Source organism: Filicampus tigris, chromosome 15 (genome assembly GCF_054856515.1).
Source record: "Filicampus tigris isolate MCC_2025a chromosome 15, RoL_Ftig_1.0, whole genome shotgun sequence".
NCBI lineage: Eukaryota > Metazoa > Chordata > Actinopteri > Syngnathiformes > Syngnathidae > Filicampus > Filicampus tigris.
The window spans coordinates 4,761,419-4,777,983 of record NC_141231.1 but is presented as its reverse complement, the minus strand read 5'-3'; the positions used below and the strand labels follow the sequence as shown (position 1 = coordinate 4,777,983).

General features: G+C 40.6%; 1 protein-coding gene across 1 annotated transcript in view; it reads right to left on the bottom strand.

Moving 5' to 3' along the window:
• LOC147135207 (ephrin-A5b-like) overlaps nt 1–6,804 on the bottom strand; it is a 75,128-nt gene extending 68,324 nt beyond the window's left edge. The window contains exon 1 of the mRNA XM_086054312.1: nt 6,112–6,804. Within this exon, the coding sequence (XP_085910438.1) occupies nt 6,112–6,230 (119 nt within the window). The 5' untranslated portion in view covers nt 6,231–6,804. The remainder of the gene's footprint in view (nt 1–6,111) is intronic.
• Nucleotides 6,805–16,565: the final 9,761 nt, after the last annotated feature.

Genomic DNA, 16,565 nt, shown 5'->3' with positions numbered 1-16,565 from the left:
GATCAAAAAGCCGTTTTTTCTTTCTAAAAAAACAACTTGTGTATGGATGTATCATAGTCGAAAGAGGAATCGATACAAACGTTTGTGTTGTGACACTAATGAGGACAAGCACTATCTATGAATGGATGGTATAATGTGTGGGTCAATTTAAGTTAACATTCCAATACTCAATGGTCCTTAATTTCTGAACCGCACGTGAAACTTCATGATTTCAGCTATGGATAGAAATGATTTTGGACCTTGACTGCATACAATTGTAGCTCTTTTTTTTTCTTTTTTAATAAATACAGGTAAGCAATTAACAATGAGGCAACTGATGTTAAAAACTCATTTTTTTTCTTTCCAATTAATTTAAATTAATCCCTGCTCTTTTAAAATAATCTCTAAAAGAGTATAGAGAGTTGCTTATTTTCTCTGTCTACGCTAACATTTTCGATGAGCACAGTTGCAATAAAATGTGAAATATTTACATTATGTTACTATACCAATATGTTTCACTTATTACATTCCAAACAAATCAGTAAACACAGGATTAGTGTACACATTAAAGTCAAGATGGTCCAATGAGACTAATGCGACCCCTGTCATTAAGTAAGAATTTGCCTTCTGCAAGTGCGCTGAAAGCTCAGCAGACCTTAACTGGAACATTCACACATCAGAAGAAGTCAAGCAATTTCACAAATGTGTGAAAGTCTTCCTACTGTGATGTCACTTTTCATTTCAAGGTAAATATAATTGTTGATACAACGTGTATTTTTGTTTGAGAAAGATGGGAGGGTTTGCAATGGTTTGTATGACTATACTATTACAATCAACGGGTCATGCAAAAAAAACTAGCATACATTATTTAAATGCTCGACAAGATGAGATAATTAATTGAAGCTTAATGTTTTATCGGAAGATAGTAACAAGCACGTCTAGAGTTTGCTGAAAAAGAATTCTTGAAAATTCTACTTTGAGTCCTGTTGCATAGACTTTTTTTTCTGCTCTTGATGTATGTGACTGATAATCTGTAAAGGTTTATTATTTCCAATTTACAATGTAGTTCCACCTGTAAAATGTGCTAAAAAAGAGAGCAGAAAGTAGTGAACCAGTACTCTCGCCACACATGATAGTAACCTCTCATCACTAGTGGCTGTCAATCAAAGCCGAGCCGCCTGAGGGCCTCGCCTTATTAGTCAGAGCGTAAAAAAAGAGAGCTGGGGTCGCTCCTCTCTGCAGGCAGGGTCATGGAGAGCATGAGGAATGACGGGCGTCTCCACAGGACCATTGACACCCGCTCTGCAAGGAGTTACAATTCACACTACGAATACAACGGAAACTCACAGTTGAACTCATCTGGTGGTTAATTCTCTCGTAGTAAATACAGAGGCGCTGGGGTAAGCCGCACCAAGTTGTAGGAAGATAGAAAGATAGAAATATCTAAATGTGTTATGAAACAATACTCACGATAAATTACAACCTTATAAGAAGGATTTTTGAGGTGGGGAAACTATGGACTCTGTACTTGGACTACGATCTGTCTGGGCTATAATTGTATAAGAAACGTCTTTGAATGCATGATAGAAACTGAGATTCATTTTGATTCGTAGGCGGGTTAGTGCAGTCTATTCAAATAAAGCCCATGAGTGGAAATGCTTCCCTGTGTGAGATGTGATACTCTTTCATTTAGGGCCTAAAAAACTGAAACCCAGTGAGGGGCATTAATGGTGCTGCACTCAGTTAATAAAACTGAAGATAAACCCCAGATAAAACAATAATAAAAAAAAAAGGTTATCCTTTTAACCTTTTGATACTTTCTAAACCTCCTGGGCAGGAAACCACATTCATTCCGATCTCTTTGATCCTCCTTGTGAGATTGACACTTCCTCTTGGAGGACACGCTAGTTCTGACCACACCCTGTGACTCTCAAGCCCGTCGCGTAGCCTCTGGCCTCTTCCAAGGAAGCTCCTCTCACCCCCAGGACTGTGTTGTCCTGTTGTTATAATTTCCCTTCTCTACCTCGGATAACACATTCCCACTCTGCTCCGTCTCCTCCTTCTCCTTGTCTGTCTCCGGCGATGGGCTGCCGAGACAACAATAGCGGTCTTTCAAGCAGACTTTGCTGGCGCTGGGAGAAAGATTCGGTCCTGAGACCCAGTCAATATTTGGACGCGGTTGCCTTTTTGTGTCCGTTTTTAATCCAAGCGGAACCGAGCGGCAGGGAGCCGGGGAAAGGCCGAGAGGGGGAACGCGAGGGTAAACACTTGACACAATGCAAACGGGCCAACTCACAATACCACTGGGGAACTATCACAATATCACTCTGTCACCCAGTGAAAAGTGGAGTATTGTTCCTTTAAGTGAAGATTAAAAAGAGAAAACAAATAGCGGAGGTCATTGCGCGACGGAGAGGAAAAGTGGACGAGTGTCATATTGAGGTATTCACACGGCGGGGGTATTAGCTCCAAGACAAACAAACGCAAACCTCAAGTACGCACTGCGAGTGACAGCGGGAATAAACAGTGCATGATCACAGGTCATTGGGGTCAATAAGCGCACTGATCAAACATGAAAACGGGCCACTGAAAAGATTCTTTGATTACACGACGGATGGCTTGCATCTGCTGCAGAAAGCTTTGCATGACTATTGGCACAGATTAAGGGAAACCCCTGGGGTGACGGTGTTCCCGCAGAATGCTGGGATACCTTCTCTCCCCAGCTGTCAGCTTGTTAGTCCCACCCAATGAGCTTCTTTGATGAGGACGGGTATCAGTTTCCATGGCGTCGGAGACACAAACAGCTTGAGAGATTAGAAACGGAACCCGGCCACCAATTCTCCTGGTGATCCCACCTATCAGCAACAAATAAACACCTTAGGCCACATCAGCGCCTGCGTGCGGACCAGATGGACTCGGGTGGGTTTTAATGAAGCAGCTAAATAGCGGGTGAGCGGGGAATTCGCTAATAGCTCCTTGTCAGAGCAGCAGTAACTACCCTGCTCATACAATTTCTTCCATCGTTTGGTTACAGAAACAGACGGCAAAGCTGACAAGGAACATCTGCAGCTCATTTTTCTCACATGAGCGTTCCCGCCACAAAGTGCAACAATTTTTATTTCCATTGCTTTGATTGAGATGTTTGTGTCTTTGAACCAATTTCTAGTGGCGGGCCATTAATATAACGTTTGGAACTCGTACCGAAAAAATGGCTGACGAATTCAAGGAAAAACGTGCTTTGTAGGTCAGATATCAAAGACGGGGTTTGATTGTTCGAACCGTTGTGATCTATAAGGATGTGCTTATGAAAATGTTGGAGATGCAATACAATACAATACAATTTTATTTATATAGCGCATTTCATAACAGCTAGAGCTGTAACAAAGCACTTTACAACAATACAATGAATAGAACAAAAACAATAAAAGGCTGTGATACATGTATTAATAAATATAGATATAAATTATACATAAAATATAAATAAAAATATAAATAAATAAAGCTAGTAGATTGAAATTAAACACTATATACAATTGACACCGGAAAAGAGCCGAAATTTTCAGGTCTGATCAAACTCCCTGCCGTTTGCATTGGTCTTTAAAATAATGACAAGTAGTTCAAAGTGGCTTCAGACAACCACTAGAATATACCCCGAACCCACTGTGCTACACGTTTTGCATGACCTTGAAATCTAAAGAATAAAACATGACCAAATGAATGCAATTTCTATCAAAACTAATGAAAACATTCTTTGAATATAACATTTGACTTTCAGTACTAAAATGGCATGTAAGCAATCCTCGTAGTTAGAAATTTTGGCATTTTTATACACTTGAAGAGAGCTTCTCTTGACATTCCACACTGCTAAAAATTCCACACAAGCGCCATCTCCAGATTTTCGAAATCTGCATAGCAACTAACAGAAGCACAGCATACGATGCATGTGGCATCCCTGGAGTGACAGATCAACTTTGATGGGAGCAAACAAAGTTAAACAGTTCCAAATCATGCTTTTTTGTTGTCTCTGGACTGAACAAACTGTTCAACAAAGTCTAATACGTCTATATTTGGCATCAAAAAACATGAGGAGTCGCATCACTCGCATCACTCGCATCACTGAGTTTCTTCCCAACACAACTCGCAGATACAGAGAGTTCTGCCCAGTATAACGCCATTCAGTTTTATGAGCTCCGCAGTCATTGTGGAAGCTTTTCAAACACTGGGCAAAGCTGAATCATCCTCGGGTTGTAAATCCCTCCTCCAGCACGCTGAGTCTTGCCGCCTGAGTCTTATCAGCAGCACGCATCTGAGCAGGGAATGATTTTTCCCACGTATCGAAGCATCACAAACAGATGCATGTTTGTCAAAATTACAATAAGGGTTCTTTGTTGCCCTCTTTGAAACAATGTCAACTAAAACATGTATTTCTATATTTCACGACTCAATTCCCATTTCAATTCCAGAGCTCCTGTTGGGAATTTCATGAATGGCTGAGTATGGACTGCTGCTTTGGATGCCATTCCTACTCACTTTGGACAAATGTACAACAGAGATAGCAGAAGAAAGGGCTAAGAAAGCTAATCTGGAATTTAGGACTCAAACACAGCAGGTCCTCAGAGCTCCAACAGCGGCTGCGGTTACATTAAGCAGCAGGGTCACGGGCGACACAAGCATGTATGGAATAGTGAAGGTCATAAGGGAAGAGCGCTTTTAGAATGGTTCTTGCTTACAATATGCAGCTCAGGTCAGCTTTAGATTAAAGTCATGAATGAGAAAGGGACACAGTCATTTAGAGTTACTCATTTATTTAGCTGCCTTTCTCCCGAGACAAAGTCCAGGCGGGGTGCCGTGCCGAAACCGTCACTGGGCCCCCCATAGCTGGCGGTACTGCCCCGGTTTTGACCCTGACAACGGGTCCCCTTCGCGCTGCTTAACCTGAAGCTTGCCTGGTTACTAACGAATGTGTGACCTCAGCATGTGTGGATCTCTCACAAGACTCAACAGCATGCTGCGTCTTGGCTGCTGTTAAAATACCCCTGTATTCGCCATCACTGTCTACCCCAGCTTGAGCCGGGCGGAGGGGGTAAAGGCGTTATGGGGGTGGGGGTGTATGGCATCCAAGAAACCAGACTTGGGAACAGTTTGAAGGCCATGAGAAGGGACGAGAGCCAGTGAGTGGAACCAAGAGCGGTTATCAGCTACAGATATCTGCCTTTTAGCAGCCCACTGGTTACCTTTGATCTCGCCACTACATTTGCATTTGAATATCCAACATCCTGTCAATTTATGGGCTAAAAAGCAAGCTTGGCTGTCTTGGTTAAAAACACACAACAGCTGCCTTCTAGAGCGTTTTGACAGTAATTTTCACCAAGCTCCTCTTGTTCTCCAGAAAATTTGGATTTTTTTATTTCAATGCAATAATAACAGTACTAAAGATATATATATATATATATATATATATATTATATATATATATATATATATATATATATATATATATATATATATATATATATATATATAAGCCCAGCAAATTGAAGTTACGCATGCACTCATAGATAGATAGATAGATAGATAGATAGATAGATAGATAGATAGATAGATAGATAAATAGATAGATGGATAGAAAACCTCTTCAAAAAAGCAACAGCCCAAAAAAGACTTGTAACTTGACTTGTAACTTGTAAAAATGACTTGTTTGACAAACGACAGAGTAGTCCCGACATTATAACTCATCCGACTACTGACGCACGTTTTACGTACCCCACGCGTGTTTGATTTTCAAATATGAAGTGGCCCAAAGCTGAATAATAAATGTGTAATGGTGCGTAAAAGCGCACAGTGTGAAAGAAGCAATGCGAGTCAGCTGTTAATAATATGCAGACTTTTCAAGGACAACGGTAGTTGGGAAACACGATTCATCGGATGAGTCCAGAGTGGAAAGCAGCATCGCGTTTTCAATCGTATTGAGTTCATGATAATGCTAATGTAAAATAAACACATCTTCTATTGACGAAATATCAACATTGTTTTATGTTGTTGCGAGTTGGTTTTGTTTGAGATTGAGCGAAAATGTGTCAATCGTCACCGCCGGTGTGTCCGCGCAAGGAAAGCCGACGCAGGAGCACTTACTTGGGATTGGTGCGGTTCCAGAAGACGGCGTAGCGGTCGGACACCACTTTGGATGCCGGGTCCTGAGCGCACACCCCGACGATGAGGACTAGGGAGAACATCATTTCCACCTGCGGCATGTTTGCAATGAAGCCAACCCGACGACAGTCCTGGTTTGATGTAAATGTTCTGATGGATGCTGTTTGAAGTCAAGTTCGTTTACCCCTGACGTTATTCTTTGTCTCTCTGATATAACTGTCCTGTTTTCTTCAGTAAAAGTAAAATAAAGTAAATTTCGCGGGGGAATCCAGTTTACATAAACTCAACTGACTCAGTTTAGCCAACTTGCGCGGAAAAATTCCCTGAGAGGAGGCACGCTTGTGAGCGTCAAACTGAGGGCAGAATATAACGATAAATGCTCCGCTGGATAGAGATCAAGACTGGCAAATATAGTCCTTATGCTGCCATTTTCGCTGGAATCTTCTCAGCTGTGGATCTCTCGCCGATGTTGCTTACCAAGAACCTGACGAGAGCAACACTAACAGCGGCAATCGTCTAAACGCCTGGATGCAAATTGAAAACTAGTCCCCAAAAACGCTCACAAACACGCAAGCTCCAACGGTGGAACGTCCACGGACCGCGTCACACCAGCGGGCGAGAAGCAGTGTTAGCAACCAGAAGGAAGCAGACCAAGTGTGCGCTTTGGATCTTGCAGCCATGCTCCCCCGGACCAACCCCCCCACCTCCCCCTCTTCTCCCACCCCCATCTATCGCGCACTCCCTCTCCCTACACTGTCGTACTAGCCGTAGCCCGCTGCAAAAAGTGTCCACATCCTAGCGGTTGTTACTGTACCACTGGCTCCTCAATTAAGGTCTCCAAATTAAAATGGAAGGTTGCCTAATAAAAATAATGACGTTTAAAATTATTTAAAACGCACACGTGCCCTTAAGTTGCACGTGTGTGTTTTTAAGCATCCCTGGTAAAAATGTTTTTGCAGTGTACGGTTCAAGCGTGCACGTTTAGATTTTGAATGACGGCGGTCTCACTTACAAGAACAACATCCTTCGTTGCGGGGCGCATCTCAGATTCCACAACGGATCATATCGTAAACATGGAAGGACAACGAGCCTCTTTTGACAGCCTCAACAAGAAGGTAAAGTTCTATTTTTGTTTTCAAATCTCCCCTTTCTATTTTTTTTACGTTTCTTTTCACAGGTGCCACGGTGGTATCTATCAAAATCTTCCCATTTGTTGTAAAGTTGAGTCAACAATCTCACTATTTTATCCTTTATATTTAATTTACTTATTTACATATGTGCAGTTTGTTTTCCGCCCTGCACGACTTAAAACACACACGCGCATACACATTCAATTTCATGTATTTATTGCTTATTCCCTTAAGAGTTTCTATTTCTTTTCTTCGTGGCATGCAGTATTCCCATAGGTTACAATTCATACCTGCGAGCGTCACTGTGGAACGTCACGTTTGCTTCGTGACTCACTGCGCCACGCAGTGGTGACCATGGAAACAGCATTGTGTGTTTGAATCTACAAGTTGCCTTTCCTCACTGAAAGGATTACGATGGTTCATTCAAGCTTTGCCGAATGGGGTAATACATTATGTTTTTGTTAAATACATTAAATTGTGAAATACAACAAATTCATTTTGTGAGTTGTGGAAAAAAGGGTCATACAAAGCTTTAGGTGGTTTGCACATCTGCCTCACAGTTCCGAAGTTCTGGGTTTGAATCTCAGCTCGTGTGTAGGGTTTGCGTGTTCTCCCTGCACACAAGCACATGTTTTTGTCCTGGTACGCTGGATTCTTCCCATTTTCCAAAAACATGATGGTTAATGGAAGACTCTAAACTGCTAATAGATAGTACTGAATGTAAGTGTGAATGCCAATGCTGGTGACCAATTCAGGGTGTGCTGTGCCTCTCACCCAAAGTCAGCTGGGATAAGCGTTAGCTCATCAATGGCCCCCGATCAGGACAAGCAGTATTAAAAATGGATGAATGGATGAAAAACAGACATTCCACAATTGGATGGTTAATATTATCCCCAACAGTACCACTGACGGCTGCTTGCCAAAGGACCCAACTTCTTCTCCAAACTGATGCTTCATTCCAAGTAATTTTGGAGATCTTTAATAAAGAGCTATCAATCTAGTTGACCTCCTGTCTCATCGTTTTAGCATTCAGAGGTAGTGGACCGACTGAATGCATGAGTCAAAACTGATTATGAAAAAATGTGAGATTTCATATTTATGGGCAAGTTCCAGCACAGTGAAGTAAAATTGAAAGTGATATGGTGGATCGTAGACACTCGGCAGCCACTTTATTAGGCACATGCACACATACAATGAATGATATCCAGTCCAAGAGCCATATAAAGTCAGCCTTTAAAAGTAATTCTCAGTTTTGTTTAACACTGTTAGGGAATTACTCATTTGATAATAGGTATGCTATTGTGATTTTGCAGTGGTGCATACTGTGTCATGCTTAGAGGTGTTTCTGTACAGTATGTTAGTATTAGAGACAGCTCTCAGTATGATTAACCGTAGTTGAACACCATTATACAGAAACAATAGCAACAACAATATTGATATATTGTCTGAAAGTATCAAACAAAAGTGAGCAATGTGCAATTGCCACTAATTGCGTCGCCAATGATTGTAAGCTTACTTATCGCTGAACAATCACTGTAAAAGGTGACAAATCTGTACTTTATTAACACTCACATAAAGATAGAGAGCCAGGCTCTCTTTTTTTTTTGTGAATGGCTCTAAACACAAAAGTGTATCAGATCACCTCACATGAACAGCTGACCCCAAATAGGCTGGAATCATTTCAATCACAGAGACAAAAATGTGTGTAGCTGACCTGGAAGCCATCATGATCATCTCTGTGGGCTTTGTTTACAGTAAATTACACTCGACATTGTGTTTGTTTGGGTGTCGGCCAGTGTGCGTGTGTTTGCAGACGCGCGCGTGTCACGTAAATGCATACGCAGAGTACACACAAGCGTGCAACCCTGAGACTTGATGAGCTTGCATGCGTGATTCTTTTGTGTGGGAGCGTGTGTTGTGTGCGAACATGGGGCCGATCATCCCTCTCGATATGGTCGACTATTGCATGAGCAATAATCACCTCATCTCCCCTGCTAAAGTGGCTGTCCTACTTCATTTATGCCTGATACACGTCTGTGTTCCCCAAGACAATGGAGTCGTTATAAATTAGGGTCAGTTGGTCTGCCAGCTCAAACCGCAGCAGTGCATGCCAATGTTTCTCATGGCCTTATGATCGGGGCGTCACACTCACAAGAGCAATGAGATCTCCAGATAAAGTACATATGCCATGATATTGAGGAGCGAGGGCACCCATGAGGCAAGTTTGTTTTTTCTAAAGAAAACTGTAATAAACCATGTATTTTGTGACACTAGCCTCTTTGGGACTCAATTAACTGTCATTATTTACTCAGAAGCAGAAAGTAATCACATTCTGTGTTGAAAGGCTCAACGTGTTACGATCTCAATCTTGAACTGAGCTGGACATATTTGTGAATTTATCTCAACACAAGTTCATCCAGTGTATGATACACATTACGTGTATTACAAAAGCAAGTACATAATTAAGGTTTGGTTTCGAAATTGTGAGACAATGGGACACTGTAAAAAATGTCAAAGCAGCAGGCAAATATGAGAAGAAACCCCCTGTCTGGTCATACGTTGCCTCCTATTGATTTTTTCAAACCGCTTGCTTGGTCGGTCCGATTGGCTACAAATTGTACCTTTCAGTATATTGCAAAGGTTTTGGATTAGAGGAAACGGTTTTCCCAAAATCATTAATAAATGAAAGCTTTTGAAAAATAAATAAGTCATGAATCTATACTTTTCACTCATTTGGGCCGACAAGTGTATACAGTAACTAAACGCCATGAGGAAGTGTGAAGTTTACATAACAATTGTACACTACAACACAATACACTCACTACAACGATATGGGTGATTTTAGATTACTTTGAATTTAAAGTTGCTATAGCTACACTGCATATGTAATAGTTTCAGAACAAATGCAATTTTGAGGACATTCACCCCACATTGTTATTAAAAATTTAAAACAATGATGTATCAGTACACAGTAAATTTCTTGCAATACATTTTACTCTAAAAAGACTGTATTTGTTCCTAGTAAATTTGAGGCTAAAATATTACATTTTACGCGGAATATTTTACTCTCAAATTTTACCCAATTTACTGGGACTAGATACAGACTTTTTAGAGTAAACTGTACTCTACGAAATGTACTGTGTATAACAACGTGGTTGTTTTGTAAAATTACCTTTATATAATTACTTTTATGGTTGAGTGTTTAGGAAAATAGATATGGTTCTACTACCTTATTGTAAGATGTGCGCTTTCAGTTTCAAGTTGAAAGGCACACTTGCAATAAGCCATTCCAACCATGCTTCAGCCCACTTGACACCTGTAGCAAAGTCCAGTTACTTTTGGCTTGTGCGAGTGATTCGATGTGTGCCCTGGCACGGGAGGCACTAAGGCAGTCTACTGGCTGGCTCGATTACCAAGCACACTCATAATGTGGCCGTGACATACAATATCTGGGGGGGGGGGGGGGGGGGGGGGGGGGGGCGTTGTTCCTCCCCAGTTACTTATGATTTATTTTAACGATGCACTTATATTTTGAAATGCAAAATATAAGTGAAAGTTTAGTCGGACTCGCTGACGGACGGACGTTTAAAATTAGAGGCGGACCGGTCTATAAACGGGTACTATTTTTTCCCCCTGGAAAAAAAGGCGAATGACGGAAGGGTACCCACACTGCAGACGGAGGATGAATAATGGACACTCCATTTTTTGTAGAATGCCCAGCTCTGATAATTAATTCAAATACAGCACTCACAATTCAAGATGTACCATTTCTTTGCAATTTTTCCTTTGAACAAGAAAAAAAAAAAAGCAAATAAAATCTACGCTAGTCTCATCCAGGCTTTCCAGGCACAAACATTTGAGTCAGTATATTAACTGGGGATGTGACCCTGAGAGGATACTGCATATGGAGCGAGAACTAATAATAAAATATTGCTGCCTTTTTGCCTTTCATAGAGACATCTGCGTTGGTAACCAGCCTGAACTGAAGATCAGTTGACTTTTTGTTGACTGGAAGGTTTTAAAAGGTTTCCAGGGAGAAACAAATCAAACTTTTGTAATGGGCTCAATGTCTGCTACAGTCTGATGAGTCATGCATTTCCTTTTCCGTCCATTTTACTTTGAATCCTTTTGACTTCCTTATTCTTTCTCCTCTGTATTGCGTTTCCCATTTTCCAACTGCTTGTGATGTTGTTGCCAACTCCTCATGGAAAAGTGAATGTGTATCTCGCTCACGTGGGATTAGTTTACCCCTCCATCTCTCTTCATCAACTCATGTTGAAAACTGCAGCGTGTAACTTCCCAGCTGGTCTCAAATGATACTCTGCTCAGAAGACAGCGACATAAATGATAGACCAAAAAAAAAAGTGTTAAACTGATAGATAGAGATTAATGAGGAATATTGAGTTGGGGCGTCAGGATGAAGAACGGCATGATGGGTGAGACCCAAAAAGACGTGGGAGGTCTGAGATATTCTTGTCCAATCTGCACTTGTGTGTCTGTGTGTGGCACCTGGTTGAACTCTTTTTGTATATATGACCTCCTGCAAACACAAACACACAAACTCACACATCCAAACAAAAGCCACAGAGTGTGTGTAAACTCACATGGTCAGCCACACACACACACACACACACACCCACATACAAACACACGCACGCACGACTCACATGACCCCTTCTTAGCTTCATCCATGTTTTCATAGCAATGTAGGCCTGCTTGTAGCTAAGTAATGTCCATGACCCATGATGCTTGCCATGCTTACAGCCATTACCACTGAGGGCTGCTGACAGTGGAATGTTAACTATGCAGTTGTTCGGGGGGGTGGGGGCGTTTCATCAGATTTGTACATTTTGATATTTGGCATGCAGACTATGTCTGTCCAATTGGAGCAACTCTGTCTCTTCTGACCCTATTGCCTCATCAACTTGGAAAACCAGGGTGGCTCTATTTCAATCATCTGCGACAAAGCGTCTCACTTCATGTTGGAATATATTATTGTGTGATAGCTGAGAGTTAAGCATTCATACAAGTTATAGACAAAAACATTCTTTGCTCTTTAAATGGTCATAAAGCATTTCAAAGTCAACATAATACCAAAACATTCCGCTCATTTTGAGTGAGGTATTGCCTCTCACACACAATGAGCAATTAGAATGGGAACTTAATCATTTGCAGAGGTGGGCATGTGAGTACATTTTGCCGGTCCGTCATTCGTCATTTGCCAGCGGCAGGGCCGACCATCCGTCATCGTCGGTATGTCATTGTTTCAAGCCAACCAAATCTGTCATCGTCAGTCCATCTCTCCATCATTAAATGTGTTTCCATCATCGTTAAATTACAGTTTTTCACTACCATACACAGTCCGCTCGAAGCAACCCCGGAATATATTCCGTGGAATACACGTGGAACACATGAAACACGTGCAACGTGTTTTCATCAGTCGTCAGCGAAACGGGAGTCCGTCAATGATGGACTGAAAATATCCGTCGGTACTGACTATAGTGACGGAGGAAAAAACACTTCCGTTGATGCTTAGTCCATCAGTTTTTTTTTATTTATTGTCATTTGTCAACACGGGAGTCCATCAGTGACAGATTCACGGACCTTCCGTCAGTACTTACAAAATTCCCACTTCTGTTCATTTGTCTTGATATTCAATTTGAGAAGCTGAAGCAGTAACAGAAGGGATATTTTTGTGGTTATTTTTCAGTTTTACTGAACTACACAACAAAAGTTTGGTCTAAACTGAATAACCCAATTTTTTTGTTCAAAGTTTACCTAAGTTTGGGTCGGTCCTTTTTTAACACAACAATTGGGTCAAATTTAACCCAAAAATAGTTATTTCTGACCCAACTGTTTTTAGAGTGTACCTTTCACTGTATCTGATATTTTAAACCACTATAATAACACTAATAATAATAATAATAACATGTAAATGTAAACATGTACAGTATCCCTGTACCAATATACAGTATATAAATATGTACTCGTACCTGAAGCACTCAAAAGTTGCCCTCAATTTGCTTTGGTTGTAACACCTACCAATCATTCAGTCAATGAAACTGCCCTCAGGGTTGAGGCTGTTGCCCTATCGTTTACCAACATTCCCCTGAATCCTTCACTGTTTGATTTTAGTGACCCTGACATCAGCCAGGAAGTGTCTGTAAATGTGTCTTATAATCAGTCCAAGTGCTCCCTTGGTTGACAAAACGACCTCACGCTAACACTTGGGTCTTACTCTTAGCTGAAAATCAACTCCAAACCTGCACAAGGATTCTATGACCTTTCTTAACCCCCAATAGAGGATCTGTGTGGCCCAGAATTCCTGCAGAACTGAACCAGGCTGACCCAAAGTCACAGCTGTGGGTGACCTCTCCAGAGAGTGTGTCAGTAGAGCAGTGTTAACGAGTCAACCACTTTGGTACTGAAGCTTCAATACTTGGATTGCCTTTCCTATGATTGCCCGTTTTTCACTTTTCAATCAATCAGCTTGGCTTCAATCTCAAAATACTTGTAGTATTCAGCATCCTGAAAGCTGTTCACTTTTTAATGACCTTTTTCATCATAATTTTGATGAGAGCGGCATGGTTACAATTGGTTAACACGCCTGCCTCTCAGCCCCAAGATTTGAGGCTCTGATTTTTACATGAGGAGAATTCGAAACTCAAAATAGTCCATAGGTCGAAATGGTCTTTGTCTATATTTACCCTGCAATTGGCTGCTGCCCAGTCCAGGGTGTACCTGGCCCCTCACCCAAAGTAAGCAGGGACAGATTTCTGATCACCAAGCGGTATAGAAAATAGATGGTGTTTTAACAGTATATATAGGATGTTTGGATAAAATATAGGTTTACGTTTCAAAGTACTGCTTTCTATGTTAAGGGCTCACACCTGCTAACCCCTTTACAGCATACAAAATTCTGAACATTTCTAAAGTCAGCATTGTATTTATTGAACTTTCAGCTGAGTAATTTCAAACTGGACTTTTGATCACTTTGAGCAAGTTAGTACAAACCTAAAGAGTCACACATCAGCTCATATGTCTCCGGCAGGTCAAGATCTCACCCTGACATGCTCCAAACTTTGGGGGACGGGTCAGTATCAGGTCAGTCTGGTTGTGTTTCCAACAGATACCCGATCCACCTCTGGGAAAGTCAGGGTGAATATATAACTGAAACCTTTCAATAAAATTGAAAGTAGGTTTTAATTTTGCGTTTGAAAATAAATGACTAATGTAAACAGCTGCCTTGAGTACGAGCCCCCTAATTCAAAATTGTAACATCACACTAAAACACGGTAATTGACAACAAAACAAAGGAACTTTTTCTTTTAATTACAGCACTCTGATGTAAAAGTGTGATTCTCTTTTAATTCAATGATTCAATAACAACTAAAATTTAGGATGTAACACACAGCGATGTAAGATACCGTTAATGCAGCAGTACCAAACAATGACAGCTATGCAAATGATGCAGAGAGTCGAGGGCAAAATGAAGTGGCCAGTAATACAGTAATAATGCTACAAAGACAATTGTGCAGATTATGCAGTGTTGTCTCACAATTTTAAATGATCAGTAGTGTCATTTTTATGATAAAGCGACAAATGTTGCAGCAAATCATTGAGCTGTTTGAAGTGTTGTCGTGTGGAATAGGGATCAACCACAGTTACTGTATACAAATATGCAGAGTGCTGAAGCTCCAATAACTGTCACACAGGGATGTGCAGAACTTGCAAAAATGTGCAAAAAGGCCACCATGGAATTTTGAGTCAATTTATTGTAGTACAATACGTACAAGTTATCCATGCCATGGGCACTAACACACCCCCATATTATCACAAATGCTGGTTTTGAACGTTGTGCTGATAACAATCCAGTCCACAACACGACCTCCATGATTTGCTAAAACAATTAAAAATGTGGACTCGTCAGACCACAGCACACTTTTTCATCAGTCAATCTTGATGAGTTCAGGCCCAGAGAATCCAGTAGCGTTTGTGGGTGTTGCTTTGCATGAGAGAGTTTTAACTTGCATTTGTAAGCATAATGAAGAACCGTGTTCAATTTCTTTACACAATGATGTGGATTTTTAATGCAGTCCTGCTAGAGGGATTGAAGTTTATAGTCATTCAATGTTGGTATTCGGCCTTGCTGCTTTCGTGCAGAGATTTCTCCAGATTCTCTGAATATTTTGATGATATTGTGGACCATAGATGATGAAATACCTTAATCCCTTGCAACTGTACGTTGATAAACGTTCTTAAAATATTGGACTACTGGCAATTGTTCACAAAGTGGGAAACATCACGTAATCTTTGCTTGTGAACAACTGAGCCTTTTGGGGATGATCTTTTTAGACCCAATATGAGGAACAGACAGCTATTTTTGAGCATTCTTCAACATTGCCAGTCTTTTGTTGTCATTGTCCCCACTTTTTTGGAATGTATTGCAGGTATCATATTCGAAATTTGAGAATATTTGCACAAACCCAACAATAACTTCATTAGTTTGAACATTTAAAAAAAGTCTTAGTATATTCATTTGAATATATGAAGAGACAGTCGGTTGAAAACAATTTGCAAGTCATTTTATTCTGTTTATTTACATTTTACGCAATGTCCCAACTTCATTGATATTGTGTTTTGTAAAATACAATGCTTATTTATTTGCTTTAGCAATAAGACAAAAACATAACAGTCATTGTCATGTTCTCAATTTCCAGTTAAGCCTTCTTCTATTTTCACTTCTCTCTGACTTAAACTTTGATATAAGGGAGTATTTAATTTAAACTAAACTAAAAAAAAAGATCCTCCATGTTCGATATACATGCTAAATTTGTGTAACTGGGGAAGAAAGGTGTTTCCCAATCGTTATTGGGCCAAGGCACTCATTTTACTTTTGTTACAAAATGTATGTATACTCAATTAATGATGAGTCCATTTACTCATAAACTGACTTCCTCAGTGTAAAATGAGCGACTGTTTAATTGAACACCGAACTGATGTATTCCTTGGCAACAGGTTTATTGTACTGTCTGACATCTAATGGAAGAGCATTTAATTTAATGCATGAACAAAGATACATGTATATTTAATAGATAACAATTTTCAGACAAAATTTAGGGAAACTGGATAATTTCCCCCATGAGCTCTCACAGCGCACTAGTGTGCCACGGCACCCTGGTTGGGATCACTGCCTTAGTACACCACCAAAAGAGCATAACTGTGCTTCTCCTAATTAGCAGGTAGCAGTGAAGTGTGAGATTTAACTGATGGGCATTTGCTTTGGTTAGTAATGATGAATCACAG